The sequence below is a fragment of the Malaclemys terrapin genome, chromosome 21 (genome assembly GCF_027887155.1).
Source record: "Malaclemys terrapin pileata isolate rMalTer1 chromosome 21, rMalTer1.hap1, whole genome shotgun sequence".
Lineage (NCBI taxonomy): Eukaryota > Metazoa > Chordata > Testudines > Emydidae > Malaclemys > Malaclemys terrapin.
This window is the reverse complement of record NC_071525.1, coordinates 5,620,007-5,636,522: the sequence shown is the minus strand read 5'-3', so window position 1 is coordinate 5,636,522 and position 16,516 is coordinate 5,620,007. Positions and strand designations below refer to the sequence as shown.

General features: G+C 49.2%; 1 protein-coding gene across 1 annotated transcript; it reads left to right on the top strand.

Annotated features, from left to right (window-relative positions):
• Window positions 1-3,212: 3,212 nt before the first annotated feature.
• On the top strand, window positions 3,213-16,201 carry PEX11B (peroxisomal biogenesis factor 11 beta). The gene is made up of 4 exons (XM_054011226.1): window positions 3,213-3,866; window positions 11,860-11,975; window positions 12,261-12,462; window positions 14,571-16,201. The coding sequence occupies exons 1-4, from the start codon at window positions 3,811-3,813 to the stop codon at window positions 14,935-14,937; spliced, it is 741 nt and encodes a 246-aa protein (XP_053867201.1). The 5' UTR covers window positions 3,213-3,810; the 3' UTR covers window positions 14,938-16,201.
• Window positions 16,202-16,516: the final 315 nt, after the last annotated feature.

Here is a 16,516-nt window from a genome sequence, read left to right as displayed (position 1 = left end):
CAGCCAGGACTCCTGGGTTCTATTCCAGTGGTCGGTTGCGGAGGGGAGATGATTAGGCTGGTCCCCACCACATCATGGCAGGGAGCACTCATGGGATCTTCCGTTCTTCCCACTTAACCTCCCTCACTATCTGCCCTCTCATCTGCCCCCCTTAATTTAGACCCACCCTCCCCATGATCAATCCCCAGCAAATGACTCCTTTCTCATTCACAAGCATCCAAACCCTCCTACACCCTCAGAAGCCGTGGGTCCCCTAAAGGCAGGGCTGAGTGGGAAAGCAGCATCACCAGATGTAACTGGATTATGTTGAATCAGCAGGAGGGTCCTGTTCCTCTCCTCACTCTCTCTCTCTCTTTTTTTTTTTTTTTTCTGTTAATGCCATTCAAAATATGTCATCCCCAGGACAGGCTAACAGAAGTGTCGTCAACGTGTGGGAAAAGATAGAGACCTCCGGTATGTGACAGAAGTAGTGATGATATGTTAAGCATGTGCTTAGGATAGGGTTTGCATTTGTGTTTGCTCTATCAAGTATCTGAACATTTTACAGGACTCTAAGAGTCAAATCACATTTCAATTGTATTTAATCTTCTATCTAAAATGTATATATTTAGATCTTTACACCATGTCGATCGCCTGAGTATCTGAGCACCTGTGTCTAAGAAGTGGGCTGTAGTCCACGAAAGCTTATGCTCTAATAAATTTGTTAGTCTCTAAGGTGCCACAAGTACTCCTGTTCTTATTTTTCCTCTCTAATTCTGGACAAGAGCCTCCTCCTTTGCAGCTCCCGCAGTCTGGAACAGCCCCACCCGTATCTTTCTGCTTCAGCGATTTTGCTTTCTGATCTCAGCTGAAAATGTCTCTTTTTTCTCACATCTTTCTGCTGTTATTTATTTAACTCTGTGAAGCATGCTGGGATACCATTTATATGAAAGACATTGTAGAAAATAAAATGGTCTTTTATTGAAGTGTATTATAAGGGGCCCATGGAGTCGCAGAGAGAGAGAGGATCTGGAACAAATAGCCTTTATTCAGGGCTTGTAATTAGATATAGTGCAGTGGAGTGAGCAGAAAGAATTAAGAATTGTTGTCCCTCTGCACTATGCTCTGGCTATCCCTTTTGTTTGGCAGGAGTTGGCAGTTGAAGCAAGCGAGGGCACCCACTGGCTCTCCTATGTTCTCACCACCGGGAATGGTTACTCAGCACGTTTTTAAATTAGAGCCTCTCAGCAGCAGCATGAAAGTGACAGAAAGAGACTTTGTGTGAAAGGGCGGAAGATGATCAGTAGAGTGACACGGAGGTTTTATTATGGTTGCCTTTAGATGACTACTGACAGGGCCGGCTCCAGGCACCAGCTTAACAAGCAGGTGCTTGGGGCGGCCAAGGGAGAGGGGCAGCACCTGTGGCAATTCGTGGGCGGCAGGTCCCTCACTCCCTCTAGGAGCGAAGGACCTGCCGCTGAACTGCTGCCGCCGATCGCAGCTTTTTTTTTTTCCCCCCCAATTGCCGCCGCCGATCGCGGGGTGGCAGAAATGCTGGAGCCGGCCCTGACTACTGAGGACAGGTGGCAACTGGACAGACAGTCTTGAAAACATACTCCTTTAGGGAGGGAACATTGTTCAGTGGTTAAAGCAAAGGGTCTGTGAATCGGGGTTCTTATTCCCAGTTTGAGGGGGGAGTCTGTCTAGTTGTGAGAGCAGGGGACTGGGACTCAGAACTCCTGGGTTCTGTTTCCAGCTCTGCCATTGGCTTGCTGTGTAACCCTAACCCAAGTCACTTCCCCTCTTCCAGTGCCTCACTTTTCCCCTCTGTGAAATAGGGACAGTGATACTGACCTCCTTTCCAGGGAGGCTGTGAGCATGTTAATTCATTAATGTTAATAGAGCTGTGAGACCCTCCGACAGGAGATAGAATCATAGAAGATCAGGGTTGGAAGGGACCTCAGGAGGTCATCTAGTCCAACCCCTGCTCAAAGCAGGACCAAAACCAACTAAATCATCCCAGCCAAGGCTTTGTCAAGTCTGACCTTAAAACCCTCTAAGGAAGGAGATTCCACCACCTCCCTAGGTAACCCATTCCAGTGCTTCACCACCCTCCTAGTGAAAAAGTTTTTCCTAATATCCAACCTAAACCTTCCCCACTGCAACTTGAGACCATTACTCCTTGCTCTGTCATCTGGGACCACTGAGAACAGTCTAGATCCATCCTCTTTGGAACCCCCTTTCAGGAAGTTGAAAGCAGCTGTCAAATCCCCCCTCGTTCTTCTCTTCTGCAGACTAAACAAACCCAATTTCCTCAGCCTCTCCTCATAAGTCATGTGCTCCAGCCCCCTAATCATTTTTGTTGCCCTCCGCTGGACTCTTTCCAATTTTTCCACATCCTTCTTGTAGTGTGGGGCCCAAAACTGGACACAGTGCTCCAGATGAGGCCTCACCAATGTCGAATAGAGGGGAATGATCACGTCCCTTGATCTGCTGGCAATGCCCCTACTTATACAGCCCAAAATGCCATTAGCCTTCTTGGCAACAAGGGCACACTGTTGACTTATATCCAGCTTCTCGTCCACTGTAACCCCTAGGTCCTTTTCTGCAGAACTGCTGCCTAGCCATTCGGTCCCTAGTCTGTAGCAGTGCATGGGATTCTTCCATCCTAAGTGCAAGACTTGTCCTTGTTGAACCTCATCAGATTTCTTTTGGCCCAATCCTCTAATTTGTCTAGGTCCCTCTGTATCCTATCCCTACCCTCCAGCGTATCTACCACTCCTCCCAGTTTAGGGAGTAAATTATTTACATTTAACTGTAAGGGTGTTATCATCTCCTCTGGGGGAGAAGTAAAGGGGACACAGATGTATTGTCTTGCGGGAGTTACACAGATGAGTCCCTGGCCATTGAGGGGTGCAAGGGGAGGCAGGGTGCTGAGTTATGAGGGGATTGGGGGTGCTGGGAGGTCATTGGGGGAAGCAGAGGTGCTGGATTGGGTGGACTGGAGGAGGGGGCGCTGATTTGGGGGACTGGGAGATACGAGCTAGGGGAAAGGGGGCTCTGGTCCTGTCTGTAACAACAAGCAGGGAGCAGGCAGAGAAGGGGTGCGGGCCGGGGGCTACAGGGAGAACCGCTGCTGCCCTTCCTCCGCTGGGCTCTAGGGGGCGCAGCCATATCGCGTTGGGTGGTTTCTCCAAGTTTGACCCCTGGGCGCCACCGTTGCATCCCCGGAAGTGGTTGCAACCGTCTCGCCTGTGACCGGAGGGGACTTCAACACCCCCTCCCCTCAGGAACGGAGCGACCCGTCCTCCCCCGGCTTAGACTCCTGGACTAGAAGGCCGAGGGTGGGGGGGCCTCCGGCGGAGCTGCACCAGGAGGCCTAAGGAACCCCCCACCCGGCGGAGCTGCACCAGGAGGCCCAAGGCGGAGGGGCCCCAGGCGGAGCTGCACCAGGAGGCCCAAGGAACCCCCCACCCGGTGGAGCTGCACCAGGAGGCCCAAGGCGGAGGGGCCCCAGGCGGAGCTGCACCGGGAGGCCCAAGGCGGAGGGGCCCCAGGCGGAGCTGCACCGGGAGGCCCAAGGCGGAGGGGCCCCAGGCGGAGCTGCACCGGGAGGCCCAAGGCGGAGGGGCCCCAGGCGGAGCTGCACCGGGAGGCCCAAGGCGGAGGGGCCCCGGGCGGAGCTGCACCGGGAGGCCCAAGGCGGAGGGGCGCCGGGCGGAGCTGCACCGGGAGGCCCAGGGCAGGAGGGTGAGGACCCTGTAATCAGCTCACCTAGGAAAGCACGAAGACCTTGGGCCCGGCTGTGCCTGGAGGAGGGGCACCAGCACCATGGATTTCTGGGTGCAGTTCAGTGCCCAGAGCCAAGCCAAGGAGCGGGTTTTCAGGTGCGGTATCAGCCCAGCAAAATATGGGGGGGAAGTCTGGGGCTTCACAAGCCAAGGGTTGCCGGTGCGTAGCGGGTTGCCCCTGCGCCAGAGGGAAGGGATTAAGGTGACCCCAGGTGAATCCGTGCCCTGAGTTGCTGGCTTTGTTGGATCATCCCGGGAATGGTACCGAATTCAGTTGCCAGGGCCTGTGAAATTCCATTGGGACATCAGTGTCAAAACAGTCACCGGTTGCTGCAAATGTGCCACTAGCGTTAGGCCTGGTCTGCAGTGAAAGGTGTTGCTGGCCTACCTGTATCAGGAGTGTGTGTGTGTGTGGAGGGGGAAATCACACTCTGAACCCACCTAACCATGCCAGTAAAAGACTCTGTGTAGCTTTAGTTACAGTGGCAAAAAAAGTCCTTTTGGGTATGTCTATGCAGCCGCAAGCCTCCCAGCCTGGATCAGCAGACTTGAGGTTGTGGGTGTGTGTGTGTGCGCGCTAGGACTCTGAAAAAGCTGTGTAGACCGTGCTTTGTAGTTGCATCTCAAGCTCTGAAGCCAAGGGGTTGAGTGGGCTTCAGAGCCCATGCTCCAGCCTGAACGTCAAAGCCTGTCAGCATAGCTATTTTCAGGGTGCTGGCATGAACTCCTCACACTTGCGTCTGTTGATCTGGGCTGGAAAGCTCCCTGTTGCAAGCTGCATAGACGTTCCCCATTGTCAGCCCAGCTTGTTTCATTCAGGAAACGAGTATAAGTTATACCAGCAAATGATCTTTTTTGCCAGTATAAGTTATGTCTCCAGGAGGAAGGTGAGCCAGCAAACCCTTTCTAGCCTAGACAAGGTGTCAGTCCCTGCGGAATCCTAATCACTTGCTCACCAGAACGGTTGGCTTCTGCCTTTTTTCCCCAATCCTTGTGATTTTCAAAGATTTTGCAGGGTGCCTAAGAAGCCCAGAAATATTTTCAGGGCTGAGGTTTGTGCGGGACAGAGGCAAACTTGCCTGTATGATAATCAACGGGTGTCTTGGGAATTTGGCCAGACCAATAGTCCCGTCTAAGGACTTGTCTGCACAAAAAGTTGTTACCACTTGAACTGTCCTAGTATGGTAAACATGTACAACCACTGTAGTGTGGGCACTTACAGGAAGGGAAATAAGCTATACTAGCATAAGGCCCTTTAAAACAGTGTAACTGCATCCACTCTGGGGATTGTCCTGTTATAACTTTCTGTTAAAAACCACACTCCTAACCAACAGTTATACTGGTACAACAACCTATGCGTTGACCAGGCCTAAGTCTGGTTTCCCCAGTGCCCATGGCATCTTATGGTAAATGTCCCAGGAAATGGCATGTGCCAAATTATCCTCTGGGCTTGTGGGAAAGACTTTCCTTCTGGACTCCCAGCTCATGCCGTGAAGAATGAGACTCAATAGATGAAATTTTACCATAGCTACAAATCTTTGAGATCGGCACCTAATATTTAAAAAAAGAAACTTGAGTTGTTTGGCTGGTGGGGAAAAAGCAACAAAACCACCAAACTTACGAGAGTGTTGCTAAACCTGGTTTGAAATCCCTTTATATTGACAATAAAAATAAGAGTAAAAAATGTATCCGTGATAAGTGTTAAGTCTGTGTAATTGATTTGTGTGTGTGTTGAGAGGCTGACCGAGAATATTTGCCCTTGAAGGGGAGGAGGTTAGTGGGGGAATGAGATTTGCTTTGCTTTAGACCAGTGGTCCCCAACCTTTCTATTGCAATAGCATATTCGTGTTCCCTGAAGAGTGTGGCGGGCACTGGACGACCAGCCGCCGAGAACTGGCGTCATCGAGAAACGTCGCCACCGAGAAGCAGCGGCATTTCAGCAGCGATGCTTCTTGGCGTTGCTGCTTCTCGGCGGCATTTTGGCGGCTGGTTGTCCTTGTCAGTAGGTGGGCACGCATAAATCCCCCAGTGGGCACCATGGCACCCACGGGCACCGCATTGGGGACCACTGCTTTAGACTGTAATAACACTTTCAGTGCCTCGCCATCTCCCTGGTTGTCTTTTGTCTCTCTCCCAGTTGAGAAACACTCCCTACAGTATCAAGTTCCACTGGCTGATCTTTTTTTATGCCATGTATATTTCTGTTTTAAATGTGTTGCTTTAAAATTTTCAGTGTCTCTTTGGTCTTGTAATCCTGCAAAATACCTTTGCTGGGCAATAGTTATGTTATATAATGCACCTCTGTTAGATTTCCCCTCCTATACAGGGCAAATAATCCTATTCTTCCGTAATGTCATCTTCTTCTGTGGAGCTGGAATTACCTTGCAATGAACTGGTTAAGCAGTATATAGAGAAGGCCGGGGAATAGCGAGCCCTGTAGGTAAGCAGCGAGAAGCTAGTGTTTTCCTGCCTGGAAGCGGCATTGGTCTTACATATCCCCTTGTAAACCCTTGTCCCAGCCTAGAGAGAGGTTGAATGCTTAGAGGATTTCTGTGCTTGTGAAATCTGTTCACCAGTCGTGCTTTTCCCTATGTTCTGGACAACTTGGGCTTTCAAAAAAAGTTTCCATATTCATCGTGGGCTTAGATTTAAATTCTGGTAATTAATAAGAAGCATTTTTTCTCCAATGGGGCAGGCAAGTTTTGAGATATGTAGGCTTTTTCAGCCAGCCAGAGATGAGAAACGGTTAAAAGATTCTTCTTATGAATTTGTTTTCTTGGTAGCTTGTTTTGACTTGTATTCTGTGGCGAATCAAAGGAGGGTGACGCTTTATGGTGCATTTGGGGCAGAGACTGTCTTTTTTTGTTCTGTGTTTGTACACTCCTAGCAGCATGAGGTCCATGTCCATGGTTGTAGCTCCTGGGTGCTACTGCATTGCAAATAATAAATATTATTTATTACAGCTTGACAAATACTCCACGAAGTTTCCCATTAGTCACTAGAAAAAGCAGTGTGTGCTGGATCAGACCCCTGTAGGGGAACCGCTGTCAAGATAATTATGTAGTTTTAAACAAATTCTCTTCTTACATTATTCATAGCACCAATTCTGTGACTAGTTCAGTCTCCCAATAAACAATGGAAAACTTCTTAGGCAACCGAAGAGGAAAAACAAACCTAACCTTCAGGTTTAAATCGAACAGAGTCAGTTTGATGGACACCAGTTTATGTGGCAGAAAAGCCTCTAGATTAGGAAAAAGCCATGTAGGGCATTTTGGGGGAAAGTGCGTGTGTGGTCTAATAAAAGGAGTATAGAATGGGGAATTAGGACACCTGATTTCTCTTCACAGTTCCATGAGGGAATGTTGGCTAGTAGTTAGAACTGAGGACTGGGTGCCAGGACTCCTGGGTTCTGTTCCTGACATCCGTGATTTCTTGTAGTTTCTTAACTGTGTTGTCCTCAGTTTCCCCTTGTGTAAAATAGGTATAATACCTATCAGGATGTTGTAATGCTTGATTGTAAAGTGCTTTGGGATCGGTGGATAGAAAGGTGCTCTTAAAGGGGAAGAACTAGCTAGGCAAACTAGTATCTCAGAAAGATTTGTTTTGACTGCTGGGTGGGATGAAAACCATGCAGAAGACAGTTTGATAATCCTCTCTGAACAAATGACTAATAAACCCTTAAGACCAAGGCACTAAACATTTGTTGCTTTGCTATGAAGTTAGTTGGCAGCTTCTGGCTTGCACAGGATATGACATCAGAGTTTTCAGTGCCACGTGGTCGTGATTGGAAATACCTTCTAGAAGCAGGTTACTCCTGCATGAAGCAGATGTTCAAGAACCTAAAATTTCTGATTTCAGGATTTCATAGTTTTCCAAGGCCAGAAGGGACCATTGTGATCATTTCGTCTGACCTCCTGTATAACACAGGCCTTAGAACTTCCCCAAAACAATTCCTGATTTGCTTTGTTCGGTCCCAGAGCTGGGCTAAAAAAATCATTGCTAGACCCAGGAGACGGTGACAGATTTAAAGGTCTGATATATTATGAACCATTGGGTCTAGAGACCGTTGAGTTTTCTTCTGGAGAGCTGGGATTCTTAACGTTCCAGTGGTTGTGGTATTAATATTTTATTTCTTTTAGAGTAGCACCTACCGACCCCAACCAAGTTCCGGACTCCATAGTGCCAGGCGTTGTGCATGCAGACAAGACACAGAGTGGGAGGAGAAACAAGCAGGAGAAGGGGAAGTGACTTGCCCAGGGTCAGTGGAAAAGCTGGGAATAAAACCCAGGTCTTTTGGCTTCCAGCCCAGGATTTTATCCACTAAACCACACGAGGTCTCAGTGGTAGATAGTGTCCGCTCCTAACTTGGACAGTTTGAGTTATGCTGCAAGGTAGGGTGTTCAACACAGGAGCAATGAGCCGGATCACAAGGAACCCAGTGGAACAGGTTAAACTAGTTTCACTGTCCAATAAACTTCTTATTTGTGTCACACAGCACTTAAATGCCCCGATTGGAGACCAGGGCTCCATTGTGATGGGTGCTATACAAACAAGTAAAGACAGTCCCTGCTGCACTGAGCACAGTCAAGGGCTGTGACAAGGTGCAGCTGGTGGAAGAAGCAGACGAAGGGGGTGTGATGGGAGAATGGGGTTAGTGAAGAAATCTAGCACGAAGCAACTTTTGTTGTCTTGTTTTAATAATCTAAGGCAGGTGTTCTCACAGTCAAAGTGTAGACTACATCTTAGTGGGAAGTGTCTTCAGTATTGTTAACCCCAGTGTTGAAAAATGACGAGTCTGGTCCCGGCAAAATTATGAAATTGTTATAGAAATCATGAGATTTAAGGTTTATTTGCTAAATATTTATTTCTATCTCTAAAGGTTTTCTTAACCTTTAGAGCTAGAAACTTCCTTTTTATTTTAAATTTTAAGATGAGATTCTCCCGTAATCCCAAGACTCCTGGAGCTGGAACTTGAGGAAAATAGCAAAAACCGTCAGGCTGGCAAAACAATCGCGAGAGTTGGTAACACTGGTCACTCCTCCCTCTGCAAACATGCCTGGATCCTGCCCTTCCACAAAGAGGGATGTCCTGTTTCCATGACCCACATGGGTCCTTAACCTTTGCAGGCTTGGGCCAGCGCAGCATTAAAGTCCCTGGGAGCCGGTGTGCTCAAGCGCCTTTTCATATCAAACCTTGTTCCTGTACTCACAATTGGGGCCGTTATTTGTGAGACACACTCCTTTCAGTTTGATCTAATATTGAATTGCTTCCATAATGTTTTGTCCTCCTCCCTTGAAGTCTCCATGAACGGACACTTTTTTCCCTGTCTAACGCAAGCATGATCAGCAGGCATGTTACATATTGTTCCTGGCTTTGCTTGCTTTTATTCAGATGATGTTTATCTGCTTGAAGCGTTTCCAATTGCTCTGCCTCCCTCCAACTCCAGCCTCATCTGGTTCCTCTTCCTTAAGCAGCCCCTTGGAATCACATGATTTGAACAGGAGAAACCTCATTGTCAGACGATGCGGGGGGAAGGGGGGGATCCTCTCATTTTCTCTCCTGGACCCTATTTAGGTTTTCTCCCTCAGACCTGTTGCAGCCACATTCCTTCCTGCTGAACATGGCTGGGTCTGGGATCTTCCTAGGTTCATTTTAGGAATGACAAATTATGACCACAACTGGCACTAATTGGGCCCCCTTCTCAGCAGAGAGGCTGGGGACTGAATTGGCTGTGGAGACTAGACATTGCTGCCCAGGGTGGAATTGGGGCTCGTTGGCGGGAGAAAGCTGCCCAGGTTGTCCCTTTTCTGGGGATAAACAGCAGATCAAATCCTGGATATCGACGTGACACCTTCTGGGAGGACTAAATTCATTCGAAAGAGCAGTTCAGGATTAGACAGTAATGTTTTAAAGCTAGGCTGGGGGAGGTAACATTTTCCAGCCAAAAGTTTTACGAGGAGACAATCTATAGACATCTGCTGAGATTTTATCAGCGTCTTCAGTGCGTCTTTGCATCCTCCCCATGCACAGTGTTGGAGCAAATGCTTCTCAGAACCTACTTCTAGTTTTTGTTATTTAAAAACCATTTTTCTCTGTTAGGTGTTGCGAGGGCAGTTCTCACTATGGTATCTAAGCTCTGGAACAGATCTTCCATAGGCATCAAAACGATCTCATGATGGCACAACTTTCCCCAGTCCTACTTCATGAACGTTTATTATCTGGGTTAAAAGTACGTTGGCTTTACGCAGAGATGAAAGTGTCAGATCTGCAATTTCATACCAAGCCAGATGGTCAAACAGGGAGCTGTTTATTAAGAAGTCACATGCACTGAAGTTTGCCAAGAATCTCCTTATTTTTTCCACATACTGAAAGTCAAGGCATATGATTTCTGTTCTGATTTCTGTGTGCCCTTTCCAGAAGGATAGGAGAAGGACATACAGAAGCCTCAAAGCCATGACACCCATGAGATGTTTAGCAAATGCTCATGTGAAATGTTTAGCTTGCTAATGTAAGATTAACACAAATAAATAATAATATAGGGGCTAGCATAATGGGGCCCTGATTGGATCCCCAGGTTCCACTGCGATATGACTAAAAATAATAATTCTGTGGTTGGGAAGCAGTTAAAGTGGTAATTTGGGTCCTTGCAGGGTTATTAGAATGATCAGTGGAATGGAAAACCAATCTTACCAGAGGAGACTAAAAGAGCTTGGCTTTTTTAGCATAGCAAAACCGAGGCTGAGAGGGGGATATGGTTTGCTCTCTAAACACAGCCCAGGGAGGAAGAAGCGCTGTCTAAGCTAAAGGACAGTGTCGGCGCAAGAACAAACGGGGATAAACCGGCCAGGAATATAGGCTGGGAATGAGGTTTCTCGTCAGCAGAAGAGGAAAGTGCTGGAGCAGCCTCCCAGTAGGAGTTGTAGGGGCAAACAACCTCTAAGCAGTTTGAAAATGGAGCTTGATCAGTTTCTGAACGGGATGGGATGAGGGGGTTGGCCGTGATAGCACGCACTGGGCGCAATGACCCAGGAGTCCCTTTCAGGCCTAGGCCTGTGTTCCTAAATTAGGCCTTTCTATCCCTAGTTAGCCCGCTAAATAAATGGCCTCCTTTCCAGAGGTGCTGAAAACCCACATGTCCTATGGAAATCATTGCATTACAGGTGCTTAACTGCACTGAAAATCAGCCCACTTAGGACGTGATGCAGCGAGGCACTTAAACGCCGGCTTCACTGGAACAACTCCCATGCATTAAGTACCTTGCCGAATCAGGGTCTTATTTAGGTACCCAAACTTGAAAAATTTGACCTCAAAGTTGAAAGCCAGGGAAGGGGGGGGAATTTACCCCTCTCCTCTAGGAAAGAAAATAAGTTGGACGCTATTGAGTCTAGAGAGAGTTCTGCTTTGCTCCAGGAACTATCTTCTTAGCAGAATTGAAACCGGTCCCGTCAGCTGGGTCCAGGAACTGGCCCATGTTGGGTCATTTGAAAAGGCCTGTAAATGCTATCCAAGGATGTGCAGCTGCAATGGGAAAGTGCTAAATATTCAGGGCATGTCCATTCTGCATGGCGGGGAGTGCGGAGGTCCCAGGCAGACTTAGTTAGCCATCAGATCCTTTATGCTTTTATTTTTAACCTAAACGCTTCAGGGTCTAACAAGCCTCAGATGAAATGAGCTAGTTGGACTCGTGTGTGTGTGTTGGGTTTTGTAGGGCTGAGAGGCGAGTTATTCTCCTCATTGGTTAGTCACTGGATGTGGGGTAGAAATGGCAAGCTTTACAGACCATTGAAGGGACCACTTTCTAAAGCAGCCCGTGGCCAACTTATGGAACTCCCTGCTGCAGGAATTTCCTGGCCAGTAATAATATTGGTAATTGAATCTCATACTTCAGTATGATGATCATTGCAGGGCTCAGGAAGAAATCTCTCTTCCCTGCCACGGGCAGCACTCCATAGATAGCCAACCGGGGTTGGAAGAAGAGGGTGTTTCATCCTCCACTGGTGGAGGCAAGAGGCTGGGCTTGCTGGACTGATCCATTAAGGCAAATCCTGTCTCGCTAGGTGCATTGCCTATACTCGGTTGTCTCTTTCAGAGCCGCTCAGTATGCCTGCACTCTGCTCGGCTACACGCTGCAGAAGAACGGAGCGAATGCTGATTTCCTCGCCAGGATCAAACAGCTCGAGGCTCACATGAGCCTGGGGCGCAAGTGTAAGTGAAATCATCTTCTCAGAGGGGATGTAATGGGAGGCTTCCAGGGTCTCTGAACAAGAGAAACCCAGTTCTTCCTACCCCGCTAATTACCTTTGGTTGTAGTTTTGTGCCACAATGCTGGATGGGGGTGGTCTGTGGCCCCGCAGCTTGGCGTGGAAGGCTGGAGGGATGTGTCAGTTGTCCCAGATCCCTGGCCCGTTTGGCATCAGTGACGTGCTTAGTAGTGACATAAGAGCAGGGAGTGTCTGGCTGACTCTTCGTTCGACCCGCTTGATGTTCCAGTGTTCCGGCTGGGGAACTCGGCGGACGCCCTGGAGTCGGCGAAGCGAGCCATCCACCTGTCGGATGTGGTCTTGCGCTTCTGCATCACCGTCAGCAACCTGAACCGAGCCATGTACTTCGCCTGCGACAACATCCTGTGGGCGGGGAAGTCAGGCCTCCTCCCTCACATGGACCAGGAAAAGTGGAGCCAGCGGTCCTTCAGGTGAGGCTGGGCTAGTGCCGTTTGCTTTTCCTGGTCAGGGATGATCCTGTCAGGTAAGTGTGTGTGGGGGGGGGAGTTTCCGACAAATCCTTGCAAACAATAGCTGTGTTGCAACAGAAATAGCTCTGTCTTTTCCCTGCTCCCTATCACTTTCCATCCCAAAGCACCTTGCTAACCTTGCGTACAGGAATCACTTTGCCCAGCTCTGAACTGCAGCTACCTCTGGGGTGGACCATAGGAACAGTTCAACAGCCCACAGGAACGGTTCAACGGCCCGCAGGAACTCTGTGCTGCGGCTCATTGAAGCGTAGCCGTAGAAATTCCTTGGGAAGTGCTAATAGGCAGAATATAAAGCCCTAGTTTTGAATTTACATAAGGCAATGGCGTTAGCACCCCTACGCTTGCAAGAAAAAATGGCCAGGGCTCTTTATTAGCAGTAGTGATACTATTGAACACAGCCGATTGTGTCTGCAGATCTCGGGGCTGCACAGAAATGGGGGAGGATCGTTTTCTGTGCTTTTACACACGAGGAAACCGAGACACAGAGCAGCTCACCCTTCCCCTCCCCTCCAGTACACAGCAAGGTTGTGGCAGCCCTTGGAATAGAAGCAGGATCTGGTGCTGCGTCCTGTGCACTGAACTGTGTTGCTTCTGACATCCACACAGCGTCAGTGAGCTCAGTTTAACACCCCACATGTCAGGCTGGGTGAACGTGAATGTCTGGGACGGGGGGAATCTGCATTGGCCATATTGCCTTCCAATAAGGTGACATGTCCTGTCATGCAGCTGACCCTCAGATGGGATTCTAGTAACACTTCCCTAGCATCCATCCAGAGATCCCAAAGCTCTTGACAGACATAAAGCCTCCCACCCCCTGGAGAGGTAAGTGGTGCATCCGTCCAATAGCTGGCTAAAGCAAAGCACAGAGAGGTGACGGGACTCCTCCAAGGTCATTCCAGTAGAACCCAATCCACTGCTTTAGCCTTCAGTCACACGTCCAGCTAGGAGCTGGGAATAGAACCCAGGAGTCCTGGTGTCTCGACCTGTAGACTGGCCACTGAACAATACGTCCTACAGTTATATCCTGATGAAGATGCTTCGGTTCTGTCCACGCTGCCGTCGGGAGGTGCGATCGGAGCACGTGCGCACATGCCCAAGGTAGCTTTAATAGAGCCAGGTCTCATTCCAATGGCGGCACGGGCAGCGGCACAGGCTAGCCAGCGCCCTGGGTATGTACTCAAGCGACCGCCGCCCATGCTGCTGCTGCTTCACTAGCTCTGTTAAAACTACCGGTAGCTCAGGTGTGTCTGCACGTGCTGCAGTCACACACCCCAGCTGTGGTAACGTAGCTTTAGGGGGCCACCCTGCTCTTAGAATCATAGGCGATCAGGGTTGGAAGGGACCTCAGGAGGTCATCTAGTCCAACCCCCTGCTCAGAGCAGGACCAACCCCAACGAAATCATCCCAGCCAGGGCTTTGTCAAGCCTGACCTTAAAAACCTCTAAGGAAGGAGATTCCACCACCTCCTTAGGTAACCCATTCCAGTGTTTCACCACCCTCCTAGTGAAATAGTGTTTCCTAATATCCAACCTAGACCTCCCCCACTGCAACTTGAGACCATTGCTCCTTGTTCTGTCATCTGCCACCACTGAGAACAGCTGAGCTCCATCCTCTGTGGAACCCCCCTTCAGGTAATTGAAGGCTGCTATCAAATCCCCCCCACCCTCGCTCGTCTCTTCTACAGACTAAATAACCCAGTTCCCTCAGCCTCTCCTCATAAGTCACGTGCCCCAGCCCCCTAATCATTTTCATTGCCCTCCGCTGGACTCTCTCCAATTTGTCCACATCCCTTCTGTAGTGGGGGGCCTAAAACTGGACACAATTCTCCAAGTGTGGCCTCACCAGTGCTGAACAGAGGGGAATAATCACTTCCCTCGATCTGCTGGCAATCTCCTATGAATACAGCCCAATATGCCGTTGGCTTTCTTGGCAAGGAGGGCACGCTGCTGACTCATAACTCTTGTTGGAGTCAGTGGGAGTTTCGTCCCTTCAGTGGACAGTAAATATTAGCTGATAAACCCTCTCTCCTTCCCCCTTCTGCCTTTCAGATATTACTTCTTTGCACTGATCCTGAACCTGAGCCGGGATGCCTACGAGATCCGGCTCCTGATGGAGCGCGAGGCCTGCGGGAAGCGTGCGAAGGGCAGCGAGACCCGGCACGCGCTCCGAGCGGACACCAGTCTCCAGCAGCTGGTGTTGAGGCTGAAAGTCCAGCTGCACCTTCTTGTGCACGTGCTGAGGAGCAACCCCCCTCTGCTTGTGGACGTGGTGAAAAACACCTGTGATATCTTCATCCCGCTGGACAAGCTGGGGCTGTACAAGACCAACCCGGGCTTTGTGGGGCTGTGCGGGCTGACCTCCTCCATCCTCTCTATCCTCACCATCGTTCACCCCTGGCTCAAACTTAAACCTTAGCCGGGAGGACTGGCAGGTTGGTAGAGGGAGGTGGAACCTTCGCCTTTGTTACCAGTTCCAGGCCAGCCCAGGATGTTAGGGGTCCAAGGTTGCTACTATCCAGTGGCTGGTATGCAGTGAATTTCGGGGCAGGGGCTCGATCCTATGATAGGACAAGCGTTCACGGTCTGCCACCAGAATTGATGCTAATTCACAGCCTTAGCCAGGGATCGGATGAACCATGGAGACTGAGCTCCCCTCTTGTCCCTACAGGGGTTCAATGCCTCAGTTTCCCCACCTGTAAAGCCAGGAGGTAGCGAGTAGGGGAGGCCTTTGTTGCTGCTGCCCGTGTACTACCTAGTCTGTGGATACAGAGTGGACTTTGGTCTCCACGGCTGTCCATCTGGCACCTTTCACGTGGAAGTCCTGTTTTAAATATAACCCTTGAAGTACTGTGAGTAACAAGCGCCTGGAGTTTGTGGCTAGAGACTCCTGAGGTCGATTGCTAAGCCCCGTTTTTTTAGGAATGCCAGGTAACTTTGAAAGGTGCCGGGGAAGCTCACGGTGTAGCGGCACTTAACGGTGATGACATGATATGGCATGTCCTTGTGTGCGCTGGCAGAGTGCAGGCTGCAGCATTCCCAGCCGTTCCTGTTGATGCCGTCCCCAGTTCTGACACCTCTGCCATGCCTGGAAACCGTGGATTTTCCTGCTGCCTTGGTAACAACATTAGGTTTGGTTTGATGGTAGGAAAACAAAGGTAAACAGCAATATTCAGTCTCTCCTCCTGCCTCTCCTATTTGTTTCAGTCTGGCTCTGTTTTTCCATTGTTTGTTTATAAAGCACGTAGGGATGTTCAGGCATGGAGCATGGTGACCTGTGAAAGTGGGTAAGTGAAACCGACATGATCTGCACCAATTTGCAGCAATGGGTAGAGACTGTAAGATGAGGTGTGATCTCGGGGCAGGACTGAGGACTCCTAGTTCTGTTTTGATTTATTTATTTATTTTTTCCTTTGTGCCCACACAGACACATGTCTCTGTGCCTCAGTTTCCCCTTCTGTAAAGTAGGAATAACACAGACCTACCCTCCTGTGCCTGCACTCCTGTTCACCCAGCTAGCCAAATGCTCACCCCGCTGTTTTTTTTTTTTTTTTTAAATGGCTTCTTTGGTGTACTTTAATAAACTGGAGAGGAGGAGACAACAAATGGGGCAGTGCTAACTTTGAATGGAAATCTGTATTGAGATTGTTTTCGTAATAAACGTACGTGCTGATCTGAAATTACCACTTTACTGGAGTTTATCGAGTTCTGTTTCTCTGTGCAAAGTCAGATCATCAACGCAGCCCTCCAGACTGATGGCTGATCTGGCTGCAGAGAGATCTTGAGCACCAAGGATTGCATTTATACCTAACGCCACTGCGTTCTTCGGTGATCTCTTTTAATGATGTATGTCGGGTAATGAGAATGATCTTGCTTGCGTTTAAACTGTCGCGGGCTGTACACTTGGATGCTTTTAGCAATCAGTGCTCTTTTTCCTATGCCTTCAGGACTCATCCATGCCTTCAGGACAACCCCTCTTTGAGGTATGTCTAATATTA

Excerpts from the sequence above, each read along its gene's own strand:
- PEX11B (XM_054011226.1), top strand. The coding sequence starts at position 3,811 with ATGGATTTCTGGGTGCAGTTCAGTGCCCAGAGCCAAGCCAAGGAGCGG. Across the intron at positions 11,976-12,260 it reads CATGAGCCTGGGGCGCAAGT|TGTTCCGGCTGGGGAACTCG; the intron begins GTAAGTGAAATC and ends TTGATGTTCCAG. Across the intron at positions 12,463-14,570 it reads TGGAGCCAGCGGTCCTTCAG|ATATTACTTCTTTGCACTGA; the intron begins GTGAGGCTGGGC and ends TCTGCCTTTCAG.